We start from the raw sequence: 15,773 nt of genomic DNA, 5'->3' as shown, positions 1-15,773 counted from the left end.
AACTACGAAAATAAAACAAAGTAACTAAAATAATAGACTGACCATTATGCCCCATATCGACAGAGGACCACAAGGCCAATAATGGTCATGGAATCTCTGCATTTCAATCGATAGACAAGTCATCACAGAGGTGAACCAATCAAAGGACCAAATCGAAGGAGGATAGGAGGGTGGTTTGGTCCTTCGATCGGTTCACCTTTGCGACGATTTGTCTATCGATTGAAATGCAGAGATCCCATGACCATTATTGTCCTCGTAGTAACTCCATTACTTTCCCCCAGAACAGAAGTTAAACTAATAGGTATATGATTACTCCTGTCACCCTTTGATATCCCTTTCTGATTGGGAATATATTTGCATATCTCCAGTCCGTGGCACCTCTTCTGAATTCACGGATGATCTCATAATTATGGCTAAGGGTTTCCTTTATATAACTGGATAGATCCCATCTGCCCAAGGTGCATTCCTTATGTTTAATTTCAACAATTTCACCTCCACCTTCCTACAGAATTCCTCATGTGTAAATGTAGATGCAAAATACTCATTCAGTTTGTCAGCTACCTGAGCAGAATCCTCATTAATCAAACCATTGATATAAAGTGGACCAATCTGATTCATCCCCTTCCTTCTAGAGCTTTCATAAGTAAAGAAGTCTTTACTGTTTTTCTTTGTATCCTTTGCCAAAGATTTCTCTTAATCTGCCTTTGCTTTCTAACCTCTTTTGTGACTAGCTTATATCTACCATAGGCTTCTGTGTCGTCTGATAATTTATATGCATCCCATGCATTTTTCTTCTCTGCCACAAGTCTCATTAGTTCATCTGACATTCATTTAGGCCTATACTTTGAACAGTATTTCTTAGTTGGTATGAAAAGCCTAGTAGCTTCCAAGATTAATTCCTTGAATGCTTCCCATTTAGAATTTTGTGTTGGTAACATTATCAATTGGTCCTACTGTGTAATTTAAAAAACTATCTGAGACTACTGTAGTCACCTTTACAAAAGCAAAAACCCTTCCCTCTACCCCTGATGGTAGTTACCTCTTTAAGTAAATCACACATCAGTACACTGCCACCTAGTGGGTCCTTTATTTGCATATATTCTTAATGCATGAATAATCACTGCTGATAATCAGATCAAGAATCCAACTCCCCCTATTTGCTTCTCGAAGGTGCTGCTGCAGAAAACAGTTAAATCCGCAGAAGTCTTGCTAGTGTGTGAGCAACAAACCCACAAGTTCCAGTCAATGTCTGGAAATTTAAAATCCCCTATTATATGACATTTTGATTTACCGGCCCATTCTATTTATTTGTGCAATTGTTCGTTGTACTCATTAGTGTCATAAGCCTATAACACACTCCTCCTCCTCTCATTTTTGCTTTCCCAATGCTTATGTCACACCAAACTGACGTAACATTGCACTGGCCATCTATGTCAAATGGATGCACTTCCTTAGATTTTGTGTTTCCTAATTAACAGCATAACCCCTTTTCCCTTCCTATCCTGTTTATCCTTTCTATACACATTGTACTCCCCAAATTGCATTTCTGCATTCCTTATATCTGTGTTACACCACATCTCTGATATCCCAACAGTATCTGCATTTGATGGCTTGACTAGCACTTCAAATTCATCAAATTGAAAATCTGTAAGTTCATGATAATTTAAAAATTATATACCAAAAATTACTGAGGCTATTTTGAAATTTCTTTATTAATGAGAGTAACGTTGTATGGAAAGAAAGGTTGAAGTTCCAGCAGTATTTTCCTTCTTTCCAAACATCATCATTTTGGGGTGAAGTTATTTGTTGTATGATTGTGAGATTGGGTATATTATTGATTCTATCATGTGTGTGTATATATATGCTACCAGAAATTGAAAATTATGAAATTTTGTGACTATCATGATCTCTTGTGGAGTATTTATGAAACCGCAATTTAAGAAAAAGGCAGTCATTCTTCACTAATAATTGGAATGCCAAAACACTATGGTTAAAAGAAAAAGCAAACTGTTGGACAATAAAACTTTTTCTAAAAGGTTTTACTGTCCAACAGAAATGGCATGACAGAAAAGGAGTTCATGCATTATCAACAATGGACAAAGGCAAAATAATTTGAATAAATGAAATATATCGTCACACTAGCAGAAATCAAATGAAACCTGAATGTGTTATTTTTTACAACCAGTGTATGGGTTTTGTATTCAAATCAAACATGCAAATATCCTTCACACAAAGTGAAAGAAATTCATTGAAAAAAACATTTTACATCTATTAGATATGTTGATGTACAATGCTTACATAATTTATAAAGAACTAGGAATAAAAAACTGGAATTGTCAGATTTCCATATGGCACTGGCACTCATAAGACAGGCTGAAGAAGATTTTATGGAAGAGAAGAAACAGTTCAAAAGGAGGAAGATGATCTGCCAACACTGAAAATCCCTGTAGACTTGACTTCACAATGTGAAATATATGCAAAAATATCCTATCAAAGAGAGTAAGAGTTTATGCTGTGAATATGTAGGTGTGTTTTTTTTTTTTTTTTTTTACCTCCTCAAAATATTATATTCTTTGTCATCCTTTAAAGAGAATTGTACTTTAAAATAATTTCACTTTCCACATATATGTATGCATGTGTTCTCTCTCAACACCAATAAAATTGTAAGAGTAGTTCTGTGTATCACAAGTAAAAAGTGATATAAAGTGAGAAAAATTATAGGGTTTCTGAATGGTATGAATAAACATTTTACTAGGTGTATGTTTGCTTACTTTCATTTTATTTTAAATTATTATTTATTTATTACTATTAAAAACTCCATAGCCATTCTTAGGCACATTAGAAAAAAGCACCTGTTCTCTTCACCATGATTGTCTGTCTGTTCACATGTAATAACTTGACTTCTGATGGATGGATTTTCATAAAATTTTATATTTTGCTGTTTTAGAAAAATATGTTGAACCGCCTAAATTTCATTAAAATCGGTTCAGTAGAAATCCAACAATTATTATTTCTTTGTCCATCTGTCCACATGTACTAACTCCACACCCAATAAATGGATTTTGATGGAATTTTATATTTAACTCTTTTGAAGAAACTTATCATGCATCATCCCAAATTTCATTAGAATCAGATCAATAGAAATCTAGCAATAATACACAGACAGACAAAGATATTAGCATATCTCCATCCATCTACATGTAATTACTCAACTCCTAGTTGATAAATTTTCATGAAATTTTAGAACAATTCGATTTTATTCAATTCAATTCAATTCATTTTAGAACGGCTTCTTTAGAACAATTTGTTCAGCTTTCCCAAATTTCATTAAAATTGCACCAATAGAAATCGGGAAATTATTATATCAAATAGGCTATCATATACTGTATGTTGTAATTGGAGCAGTGGATGTTATGTTTGTTGTGCACTGATTGGAGGATTGAATTGGTAATATGGCAGATTCTTATGACAGAATGCTCTTGATTCATGCATAAAAGTCATTGAATTTTTTTTGATGCACCTGGAATGTAGTGTGATGTGTACCTTAAACCAACTATTAAAATTCCAATCCAACACCCATACCTCTGTAACTGTTTAGAATTGTGCATGTTTTGTCATGTAGAACTATCCCTATAATTTTATCGGTGTGATTTAGAAACAATGTGGGAATATATGTATATATTTCACCAAATATAATAAAATATTCCATTTTAGTAAAATAAGGATAAATGAATATTATTTATCATATATAAAATAATATATAAAATTATATTTATCAAATATAATATCATATATAAAACAATGGGCAGTTTTATTTGCTAAAAAAAGTAACTACAAAAAATACAGTGTCAGAAAATTTAGCACAGCTCTCACATTCTTCAAAAACTTATTCGTGAAAAGGTTTAATATTTGACTTAATATCTTTGTAACAGTTATACTATAGCAAGATTGATGGGCATTGGCAAGAGTTTGGGAGGGCACATTACTTCTGTGATATAATCCAAGTACATGTTTATGAACATTGAATTTTTGCACCCTTATAATGTAAACTTAGCTGAGGATCACATGATTCCCACCTTCCGTCACTGAAGAAGTTGCAGATTTCTTGTATTACATATAGACTTGCACTGGAGTTCATGTTTGAAAACTGGAGTATATGAGGTCAAAAGCCACTGCTTAGTTTTATTTATTTATTGTTATGCTTCGTAATTTGTACGTGTTCTTAGATTTTAATATATACTTAACAGTGGATGTATTTTATTTGTTATGTGGTTTTTATCAACGATGAATTAATTTTGTTTTTGATTTATGCTCTTGAGAACAATATTATGAATAAAAATTGCCCTTCTGCAGTTACATTATTTCATTTCTTTCACTAGTTGCTTCCTTTCACTCCTTATCATTGCTGCAATTTTATGGAAAATTAAGCAGAAATATGATCTCTATAGGAGAAGGCAGGTATGCATTTCTCTGAATTTTTTTTTTTTTTTTTTGAACATTTAAAATTAATTTAAAAATATCAGTAATAAATAATAATAGATTTTAAAATTTACTTTTAACTTTATTAATTATATATATTTCTGGTCTAATTAAAAATATTGACATTGCATAAAAACTATCTCGAAACTTTACTAGACATTTTGGACAGACAACTTATGATTGAGACCCACTAAAATTTGTGAAATTGGACAGATGATATACTACTGTAATTTTCTCTTGTAGAGAATCTGAGTCCTCATTTTGAATTTAAATCAATGTTTTGAAATTTAATCAAATCAAAAATAAAAATAGAATACTAAATATAATAAATGGGATCTTAAGATTATATTTCAAGGCATGAAATCTCTTACCTGAGATATTTTCCAGGAATAACTGCATCGACGTAAAATGTAATCAAAATAGATGGAAATTGTTTCAAAGACCTGCTTAGGAAGGGAAAAACCTTGCAACAAGACAAAGGAATAAAAATAAGCTTATTACCCTAAATCCATGCATGGCAAATAATTGAGAGTAATGGGAGAAGATTACCCATAGCTCGATGGGGGCTTTTCATCTATACCATCTTCAAAGGGGAAGCGAGCACGTGTCAAAGGCTGTATATATAGCCCAGGCACATTCCATTGTCTTATTTCAAAAGCGTAGGAGGGGAGGTTTAGCAAAAGGAAGAGAGCAGGATAGAAGGAAAATTCCTGCTCCCTCGTATTTCACTAATAGTTTGGGAATTTGAAAATCTAGGGATTAAGAACAGCTTAAATGTTATTTAGAGGAAAGAATATGAAAGTTTCCACTCAGAAATCCAGGTGTGTGACTACCCATTAGCAGAGGTCCTGAGTTGGGGGGGGGGGTACTGTTATATTTTGTTATTAGATTTGAACTTGTAGGATATTTGTTTTAGATCCCACTCTGAAATTATTATTGGTCTATGTATATTTATTGATTTGTTTGTTGATCTTATGGCTAGAGTTTCACTGGTTTCTAGCTTAAGTTTTGTCGTTTATCTGAGATTATGGTATTTTCAAAGGATGGGTAATGTCCTGTGTCTAGGTGGTGAGCTACCAACTCAGAGCGAAAAACACACACACCCACACACACACACATGCTCTCTCTCTCTCTCTCTCTCTCTCTCTCTCTCTCTCGATCTGCTGATTCCAAAACAATTAGAAAATTCTTAGTATAAGAGCCAAGTAGCAATTCATGAAGGATTGCAAAATATGAACTGATGTATAATGATGCTTTATTCACACGCTTCAGTTTGTTTCAAATTCAAATTTTACAATGATTTATGTGCACAACTATAGTATAGTCTCAATTTTTTCATAGCTTAAAACTTTATAGCCCTTAATCTTTATTATTCTATGATTCCTCTTTTGGCATTTCTCATGCCAGTTGAACCTAGTTGACTATTGTGTAAATATGTCAACTGGGTTATTAGCTATCCACATGCTGAGGAGAGGCCAAGTAGCCTTAAAACAGTGCTGTTTGGGTTGTGGTATTGAACTGAGAATTAGTAAGAGCAGGCTTCTCTAATGGAGGAGCATTACTTGTTTGAAAAGCCAGGCAATGAGTTGCAAAGAATTTCACAATATTAGATTCAGTTGAATCTCTGATATCTGTTGAGAATAAATGAAGCAGTTCTTTGTAAACTGCCATGCAGTATAAAGTTAAAACTATGAATCTTTAATATAACACAAGCTCTACGACCTATAAAATAAATTTGTAAATTAAGGACTATTTTTTTCTTCTGTGTTTTATGACTAGAAAAATTAACTATCAAAAGTAAAACTTTGGTATTAATAAGAGAATAGTCTTTTGATGATGTTACTTGTTTAAAAGTAGTGCTTCTCAAGAAAATTCATTGTCAAGGAAAAATTAGTTCTATCTTGAGTATTTAAGGCCATAGTGTATATTGTTGGTTGTCAAGTGGCACCGGTGGTTCCCCCCCCCCCCCCCAACTCTGCATTTGTTATACTCTCTGGTCATTCCCTGACCTTTCCGCATCCTCCGTATCTGGTGGTCATGAGCTCGAACTCCGGTCTAATCAAGAAGCGTATGCTACACACTGCCGCTCCTGCCCACCTGCCTACGGAGCTGCCACTTCTGATGTCAATGTTTGTCAGTGAAATTATTCTTGCAGGAATGGAATTCTTTATCCCACACTCAACTTTAAAATCTTGTTCTTTATCTAAACCTTGGTTTTTCAATAAATGTGCTAAGGCTGTTCAAGAGAAGAACGTTGCATATCGTAATTGGCTAGTTTCTAATTCTTTAGTTTCATTTTCTGCCTACACCAAAGCTAGCAACAATTGTAAAGCAGTTATTACTCAGTCCAAACTAGAGTTTGAACATTATAGAAAACTTGCTTCTTGCTCTAATGGTAGCCGAGGATTTTGGTCTCTTGCCAAAGCTATTGGCCGCAACTTTTGCCCATCTCTTCTCCCACCTCTATCCAAACCAGATGGTTCTGTTGTCACTTCAGCCAAGGATAAAGCTGACCTGCTAGCATCCCATTTTTTTCCAACTCATGTATTAATGATCTTGTTAAAACACCTCTCACCATTCCTAACAAGCATCATTCAATGCCTCCTGTGGTCTTCCATCAAAAGGATGTCAGAAGGATTTTGACAAATCTTGATGCTAAGAAAGCTCCAGGTCACGATGGTATTTCTCTACTTGTTCTCAAATTCTGTGCTCCTGAACTTACTCCTGTTCTTTGCTACCTTTTTTCACTTTCTTATTCCAAGGTGTTTTTCCTTCTGCTTGGAAATTTGCTCATATCCAGCCAGTTCCTAAAAAGGGTGACAAATCCCTCACATCCAATTATCGTCCATTGCAATTTCTTCTACTTTTTCTAAAATAATGGAGAAATCAATTAACCGCCAACTTTTAAACTACCTAGAAACCTTCCTTCTGATCAACGATCGCCAGTATGGATTCCATCAGTGTCGATCCACTGGTGATATTCTGGCTTATGTTATCCATTTATGGACTAATTCAATAGAAAAGTTTGGTGACACACAAGTAGCTGCTCTAGATATCTCAAAGGCTTTCGATCGTGTTCAGCATAAAGGTCTTCTAAACAAGCTTCCGTCTTATGGTCTGCCAACTGCTTTTTGTAATTGGTTATCCAGTTTTCTCTCTCTCTCTGATCACTCACTGAGGGTGATGGTAGATGGCTCTCTGTCTTCTAACTTCTCCACTAATGCCGGTGTCCAACAAGGTTCAGTTCTTTCCCCCACTCTTTTCCTCTTGTATATTAATGACCTTCTTCCATTGACTGGAAATCCTATCCATAGTTTTGCCGATGATAGCACATTGCATTTCAGTTTCCATTTTGAGAAACCTTGCCCTGCTCAATCAGCTTCAACTTCTCGAAAATCTGCTACCAATTCCTCATATGGGTCTCTCCACTCACTGTCTCATAAACGTACTGTTTCTGCTGCATGCCTCTTCTACAGATATTTCCATGGGCACTGTTCTTCTGAATTGGCTTCTATAATTTCCACTCTCTCTTTCAAAACAGTCCGAACACGTGCTGCCAACATTCATTTACTGTCCAACTTCTCATCTTCCTCGTTTATTCATTCAACTGCAGTTTTCTGGAACAACCTTCCTTCATACTGTATTTCCTGAAAATTACAGTCTACAGAAGTTCAAGTCCAATGTCAACAAATTTCATCTTCTCAACTTCCAACCCAAAAGCATGGTACTAAGTACTATAGGTTCTAATACCTCTCATGCTTGGGGTCTATATAAAAAAAAAAAATCCTTAATGATTAGTTATAATATGAAGGCTATATCCTCTGCAAACCAGTTTGGTTTTTAAAAAAGGTTATGGAACAGAGGATGCTGTACATAGCTTGATTCAGGCTGTGGGTATAGGAATGTGCTAGGAATTTTTATAGATTTTAAGGTTGCCTTCAACAGGTTGTGATGGGACGGCATCTTGCTCATATAAGAGCTACAGAGTGCTGTGTTTTGTTATATAAAGTATTTAGAGAGTATTTTAATAATAGTAAAGTGAGTGTAGAAAATATATTTACTAAATTTGAGAACGTAGTACAAAGGTGTTGTCCTCAGTCGGTTATTGGTCCATTTGCATGGAATACAGTCCTTGATGAGTTCTTACTTCATGAGAAAGAAGGAATAAAAAAGAATGCATATGCTGCTGGTGATTTAGCAATTTTAGTATTTGGAAATTCTCATTCTGTATTAGAGAAAAGATCTGAAGAAATTCTAACTGAATTGGAAAATTGGAGCAGACTATAAGCTGCAGATATCCCAGGACAAGACAGTCAACATATTGCTGAAAGGTCGTTTGTATTAACAGAGCACCGACTGTGAGGCTCCTGGACGATTCAGTTTGGTACGTTAGAATGACAAAATAGGATATCATCTTTTAAGGGCACAAAAGGTGATATAGTTGTACACGTTGGCACTAATGATATTAAGAGTAGGACACCGACAGAATTACTTAACAAATACAGGTCACTGTTGAACAAAAGCCGAGAATTAGGGTTGAATTTGAAAGTGTCTACAATTCTGCCCAGACACGATAGGAGGGAGTATATGATGAGAGCCTTGTCGATCAATTCGGCCCTGGAAAGATTGTGCAAGGCTCAAGGGATAGAATTTTTTTCAGCCTGCTCTGTACTTGTTAACATGAGAGACTGCTTCTACAGGGATGGGATACACTTAAATAGAAAGGGTGCAAGAATATTTGTTGATGCTATCGAGGCAGTGTTAGGTGGGTCGGAAAACTGCTAGCTTGGGGGATTCACAGACTTAAAAAGGATAAAAGTAGCCGCAGGCAGAGGTGAAGGTGATTCTTGCACAACTTCTATTAGAATAAGTAGCGACCTGGAGCTAGGGGTGCTGGAGTTTCAGGGACTGATGGCAGTCATTGTGAAACAGGTGGGTATATGGGATGTGTTAGGGTAACTAGGAATAGGTGCATGTATGCTTGCATGTATACCAATGCTAGAAGTATAGTAAATAAATTTGATGAATTTGAAGTGTTGGTCAAGACATCAAAAGCAGATATTGTTGGGATAGCAGAGACGTGGTGTCACACTGACATAAGGAATGCAGAACTGGAATTTGGGGAGTACAATGTGTACAGAAAGGATAGGATAGAAAGGGAGGAGGTGTTATGCTGTTAATTAAGAAAAATATAAAATCAAAAGAAGTGCACCCAGTTGATACAGATGAACAGTGCAACGTTGAGTCAGTTTGGTTCATACCTATTAAGCACTGCGAAAGCAAAAATAAGAGTAGGCGTGTGTTATAGGCCTAATGACTCGAATGAGTACAATGAACAATTATAGAAAGAAATAGAGTGGGCCAGTAAATCAGAATGTCTTATAATCGGGGATTTTAACTTCCCAGATATTGACCAGAACTTGTGTGTTGGTCACTCACGCACTTGTCAGACTTTTGTGGATTTATTGGATGATTGTTTTCTGCAGCAGCATGTTCGAGAGGCAACCAGAGAGAGTAATACTCTTGATCTGGTTATCAGCAGTGATTATTCTGGTATTAAGAATTTGCAGATAAAGGAACCACTAGGTGGCAGTGATCACAGTGTACTGATGTGGGAATTACTTAAAGCTTTTTAATACCATCAGGGGTAAAGGAAAGGGTTTTTGCTTCTGTAAAGGTGAGTACAGTGGTCTCAGAAAGTTTTTAAATTCTGTACAGTGGGATAAACTGACGATGTTACCAACAGTAAAATCTAAGTGGGAAGCTTTCAAGGAATTAATCGTGGATGATACTAAAAATTTCATACCTATTAAGAAATATTGAGACTCATAACAGGGAAGAAAAATGCATGGGATGCATATAAATTATCATGCGACTCAGAAGCCTATGGCAGATATAAGCTAGTCTGCAATCAGGTCACAAAGGAGGTTAGGCAGGCGAAGGCAGATTATGAGAAATCTTTGGCAAAAGATGCTAAGAAAAACAGCAAGGATTTCTTTACTTATATAAAACTCTAAAAGGAAGGGGATGAATCTGATTGGTCCACTTGACATCGATGTTTCGATTGTTGATGATCCTGCTCTGATAGCAAACAAACTGAATGAGTATTTTGCATCTACATTCACACATGAGGAATTATTAAGGTTTGAAAATGGCAGAAGGTTATCAAATTGTAGCAGGATACTTAATGATTTTGTAATAACTGAGAGCAAAGTGGAGGAGAAATTGTTGAAGTTAAACATAAGAAAAGCACCTGGGGTGGATGGGATCTATCCAGTTATATTAAAGGAGGCGGCAAAGCAACTGTGCAATCCCTTAGCCATAATTATGAGACCATCCTTGGACTCGGGGGAGGTTCCCACGGACTGGAGATGTGCAAATGTATCTCCAATTTACAAAGGGGGATCGAAGGGTGACACGAGTAATTACAGACCAGTTAGTTTAACTTCTGTTCCGGGTAAAATAATGGAGTCACTGGTTAAAGATGCATTGAAGGATCATCTAGACAAGGCTGCAGCGATAATTCAGACACAGCATGGGCTTGTTAAGGGAAAGTCTTGTCTGACAAATTTGATAGGATATTATGATGTGGTTACAAAGGAACTGGATGCAAAAAATAATTTTGATATCATATATTTGGATTTCAGGAAAGCTTTTGACACTGTTGCGCATGAAAGACGATTGTAGAAATTGGAGCAAAATGGTATTAAATGTAAGTTGCTACAATGGATAAAAGGATGGTTAAGTGGGAGAAGACAGAGGATGGTAATCAATGGGTGCTACTCTTCATGGCCTAATGTTATTAGTGGAGTCCCACAGGGTTCGGTGTTGGGTCCACTGTTGTTTTGTATATTTATCAATGATATTGATGAAGGTATATCAGGCTTAATGTCGAAGTTTGCAGATGATACAAAGGTTGGCAGGGTTGTTAATGAAAGTAATGGCAGTGTGCTACTGCAACAGGATCTAGATAATTTGGGCAGATGGGCTAAGAAGTGGCAACTGAAGTTTAACCTTGACAAATGCAAAGTACTGCATATGGGTAGAAGTAACCCCAGAGAAACGTACCAACTGTGTGGTACTACACTTAAGGTGGTAGAAAATGAAAAAGACCTGGGAGTAATTGTGCAGGCAGATATGAAGTTTTCTGAGCAATGCAGACAGGCTGCCCTGGCAGCCTGTCTGCATGGGGTTTTGTCAATGATATATAGGAATTTTGCTAGCAGGGAAAAGGAGGTGATTATTCCTCTGGGGCAATGGTATAGGGCAATGGTCAGGCCATGCCATACAGGTCTGGAGGCCTGTACGCAGGCCTCCAGACCTGTACTCATTTTAGGAAGGATGTAGATTTACTTGAGCATGTACAGAGAAGGGCAACAAGATTGGTGAGGGAAATGAAGGGATCCTCTTACCAAGAGAGGCTTAACTTCTGCAAATTGCAGTGGCTGGAGACTAGGCACCTGCGCGGTGATCTGATTGAGGTGTATAAGGCCTTGAATCGGTTGAGCACGCTGAATTCTGATGGGATCATTCCACTTGTTCAGATTGCGAACCTAAGGGGGCATAAATTCAAATTAAGAAAAGACAGATGTAGAATAGATGTGCGGAAATTTGCCTTTAGCCAGCGGGTGGTTAATTGCTGGAACAAACTTCCATCTGTCGTTATGGAAGTTGATAGGTTGAATAAATTTAAGGAGGAACTGGACAGGCATTTGGAGGGAATGGTGTGATATTTTTTTTTGGCTGATGCTGCATAAGCTCATACACATGCTTTCTTGCATCACATGCCACTACTATTAATACTTAGGCCTAGTGCTTGAAGAAAGATTGTTCTTCACGGAACATGCAAAATACTTTAAAAAACAAAAATTAGGACACTTTGGGCCAAGCTCCGGTGGGTTGTAAAAAGGGATTGCATTAAAGGCCGTGCCTTAAATTTACTTTGAGTGCCTATTTGTCTGATCATGGGTGCATCAAATTGATAAGATGATCATTAACTAGTATTTATTTCAGGCACAAAGATTTGCCGTGCTTGGTATTACTCATCTTGCTGAACTGTCTCGACAAAGGCCTTGCAGATTATATGTGGTAGGCTGCCAGTTCAGTATAAAGTTTTACTGTCTGGCTTTATGTATTATACAAGAAGGAATATAAAGAAAACTATTATGGGTGTGACATCTTGAACAGATGAAGGAAGGACACCAGAACTGATATAAAGCAAAAGGAAAAAACAAATATGTGAGGCGTTTGAAATTAAGTGGCAAGAATCTGATAAATTTAGGCAAACCTATATGTTCTTTCCAAATATGGATATAGTAGATACTCGGAAAAGAACTTGGTTGCAGTTTGGGTTGAATGCTACCTTTTTTTTTTAATAACAGGCCATGGAGGGCTGTGGGGATAGAAATATCTTATGGGCCTTTTCGGTTTGGACTCTTGGACTCAGGTACCTGCAGTTGAGGTGAAGATGAGACCACGGAAAGTGTTATGTTAGTTTGCATTCAATATCTTGATTTAAGAATGAATTTGGAGTTGTCTGTAAGCACTCTGGTAGGGGAGAGACATTGGATCATGTTCACGGATAGACAGCTATTTACTTATTTTATAATAATATGTTGCAGTGGTTTTTAGAAGACATGCTGCAATTCAAGTAGGTAATAGAGATAACTCTTCTCACTAAGATTGCTGGAAGTAAAATCTTTAAGATCTAATTATATTTGTATTATTTTTATTAACATATTATTTGTATTAATATGCTTGTATAAACTACAGTACGCTTAATATTAAACACAATTTATTTGTCTGAAATTTTAAAACTATACAAGTAATACTAAACACAATTTTTCTCTGTAATTAAAAACAATACTATTTAATAATAAACACGATTTCAATTAGTCTTTATTTATGAATCGTAAAATTAATGTTTGTTTTAAACATTTCACTTTGATATTTCTTAAGTTTCTCCTTAAAACATTCAATGCGTTAAAAGTCTCATTACTTGACTAATGTGTCCATTGCACCTTGAGCTTGTGAAATTGTCGGCTCTGATTTCAATTCACTTTCAATTGTCATATCATCACAATTATCGTCTTTTTTGAACACAGCATCTACAATGTCACTCTCTGTAGGAAGACCACTAGTTAATAAGTCATACAAATTTTTAGCATCCAATATCGATATAGGCTCAGTAAGTTTCTGTTCTCTTTGACTGATCAGATGTAGAACTAAAAATCTTTTATAAAATCCTTCAAACTCTTGATTACACCTATCTCCATTTGGTGTAAAATTGATGCTGCATTAGGGGGCAGAAACACTAGCTTAATGTTAGACAAATTTTGAATCTGGGGATGTGCAGGACAGTTATCAACTAACAAAAAAATATTTTTTTCTTTTTGAATAGCTCCTTATTCCAGTCATTTATGTATTGCTGAAAAATATCAGAAGTCATCCAAGCTTTCTTGTTTGCAGTGTAATCCACAGCAAGTTTCCTTACGTTTTTGAAACTCCGAGGTTTTCACAATTTTCCGATAACAAAGTTGTTTTTTTTTATATATATATCAGTTCCTGTCATATTTGCACTTACAAGCACCATCAAGCGAGCCTTTGATTATTTTCCGCCAACACATTTTTCCCCTTTGAATTTAAACATATTGTCAGGTGTCCAATTATAAAAAAGTCCTGTTTCATCAGCGTTGTAGATGTCTTCGTCATTGAAATCTTTCTTGATTTCTGCCCAAACATGGCCAATCTATTCATTTGCCATTATTGGATCTGCAGATCGAGATTCTCCACTAATCTTTGCAAAAATGATGTTATGTCGCTTTTTAAATTGATCCAGCCAACTGTTGTTACACATAAAATCGTCGCATCCAAATTGTTTAGCAAATTTTTCCGCTTGAGCCTTCAAGTTCAGACTGTCTATTGAAAATCCAGCATTTCTTTGTGTGGTGAACCATTGAAGCAATGCTTCATCAACGTTTGTAACCTCGCACTATCTAAATTTTTTTTTAGGTTATGTTCTTTTCCAGTTCCGATATGTAAACATCTTTATTCTTCCACATTGTAGATACACTTGAAGAGGACAAAGAAAACATTTTGCACACTTCAACATTTTTTGCACCACGTTTAACCCACGAATAATTTTTACTTTTTTGCGAATCGAGACACTTTCTATTGTTAGTAGACATGTTTAAGGAAGGGTTTGTTTCTAACTCATTTTACTTTAAAATGATAAAGTGATCTGCATACAAAGTTCTTAGAAATCTCAAAATAAATTTATGGTTCAGCGAATACAAGACAATCTGTAAATATGGTAATGTGGCAAGCAGAACGCCAATGCACTATTGTATAACCCCCGTCCCCAGAAGGACATGATCATAAACTGGTTTCTAATCCAATGTAGGTGGTCATAAAGTTAAGTCGCCATTTTCATTTTCGCCTATTCCAAGAATTGGGTTTTTTCGACCAACCAAGCAATTTAGAATGTTTCTTTAGTTACCGAAATTTGTTTGGTATATCCATGTAGTATGCTCGTTATAACAGTGTGTGATTGTATGGGAATATGTGAAAATTAAAATCATCATCTTTTTGCTCTTTACAGCTGTGATCTCGTTATTTTCATGCTCATTAGAACCAAGTTTGACTGTATTAACATTTTTATATTAACCAAAATTGAACTTTATGCTCTGTAATTAGTTAATGCTTTGTAACCATAACCACGGATAGGCTTCAGCCTAGGTTTGAAAGTGTTGTCTTAAATTTAAAAAAAAAAAAAAAAAAAAGGCTTCTGTCCTCCACTTCCCTACAGGATTCCTCATGTGTGAATGTAGATGCAAAATACTCATTCAGTCTGTTCTGAGCAAGATAATCAACAGTCAGGCCATTGATATCAAGTAAGTCAATCTGATTCATCCCTTTCCCTCCAGAGTTTACATAAGTAAAGAACTCTTTGTTGTTTTTTTTTGCATCCTTTGCCTAAGATTTCTCATAATCTGCCTTTGCTTGCCTAACCTCTTTTGTGACTTGGTTACAGACCAGCTTATATCTATCGTAGGCTTCCGTGTCACCCATTAACTTATATGTATCCCATGCATTTTCCTTCTCTGCCGCATGTCTCATTAGTTCATCTGACATCCATTTAGGCCAAAACCTTGAACAGTATTTCTTAGTTAGTATGTAAAGCTTAGTAGCTTCCAAAAATTAATTCTTTGAATGCTTCCCATTTTGAATTTTCTGTTGGTAACATCATCAGTTGATCCCACCGTATAGAATTTAAATACTGTCTCAGACCGCCA

The 15,773-nt window shown here is 35.8% G+C and overlaps 1 protein-coding gene across 1 annotated transcript in view; it reads left to right on the top strand.

Moving 5' to 3' along the window:
* LOC150085636 (attractin-like protein 1) overlaps positions 1–15,773 on the top strand; it is a 585,126-nt gene that overhangs the window by 549,166 nt on the left and 20,187 nt on the right. Inside the window, exon 26 of the mRNA XM_090374629.1 lies at positions 4,380–4,458. Coding sequence (XP_090230755.1) covers positions 4,380–4,458 — 79 coding nt within the window. The remainder of the gene's footprint in view (positions 1–4,379; positions 4,459–15,773) is intronic.

This window comes from Mastigoproctus giganteus, chromosome 5 (assembly GCF_048544385.1).
Source record: "Mastigoproctus giganteus isolate SK-2022 chromosome 5, ASM4854438v1, whole genome shotgun sequence".
NCBI classification, from domain to species: Eukaryota; Metazoa; Arthropoda; class Arachnida; order Uropygi; family Thelyphonidae; genus Mastigoproctus; species Mastigoproctus giganteus.
Note: the sequence above shows the minus strand (reverse complement) of the source record. Positions and strands in the feature narration are given on the sequence as shown.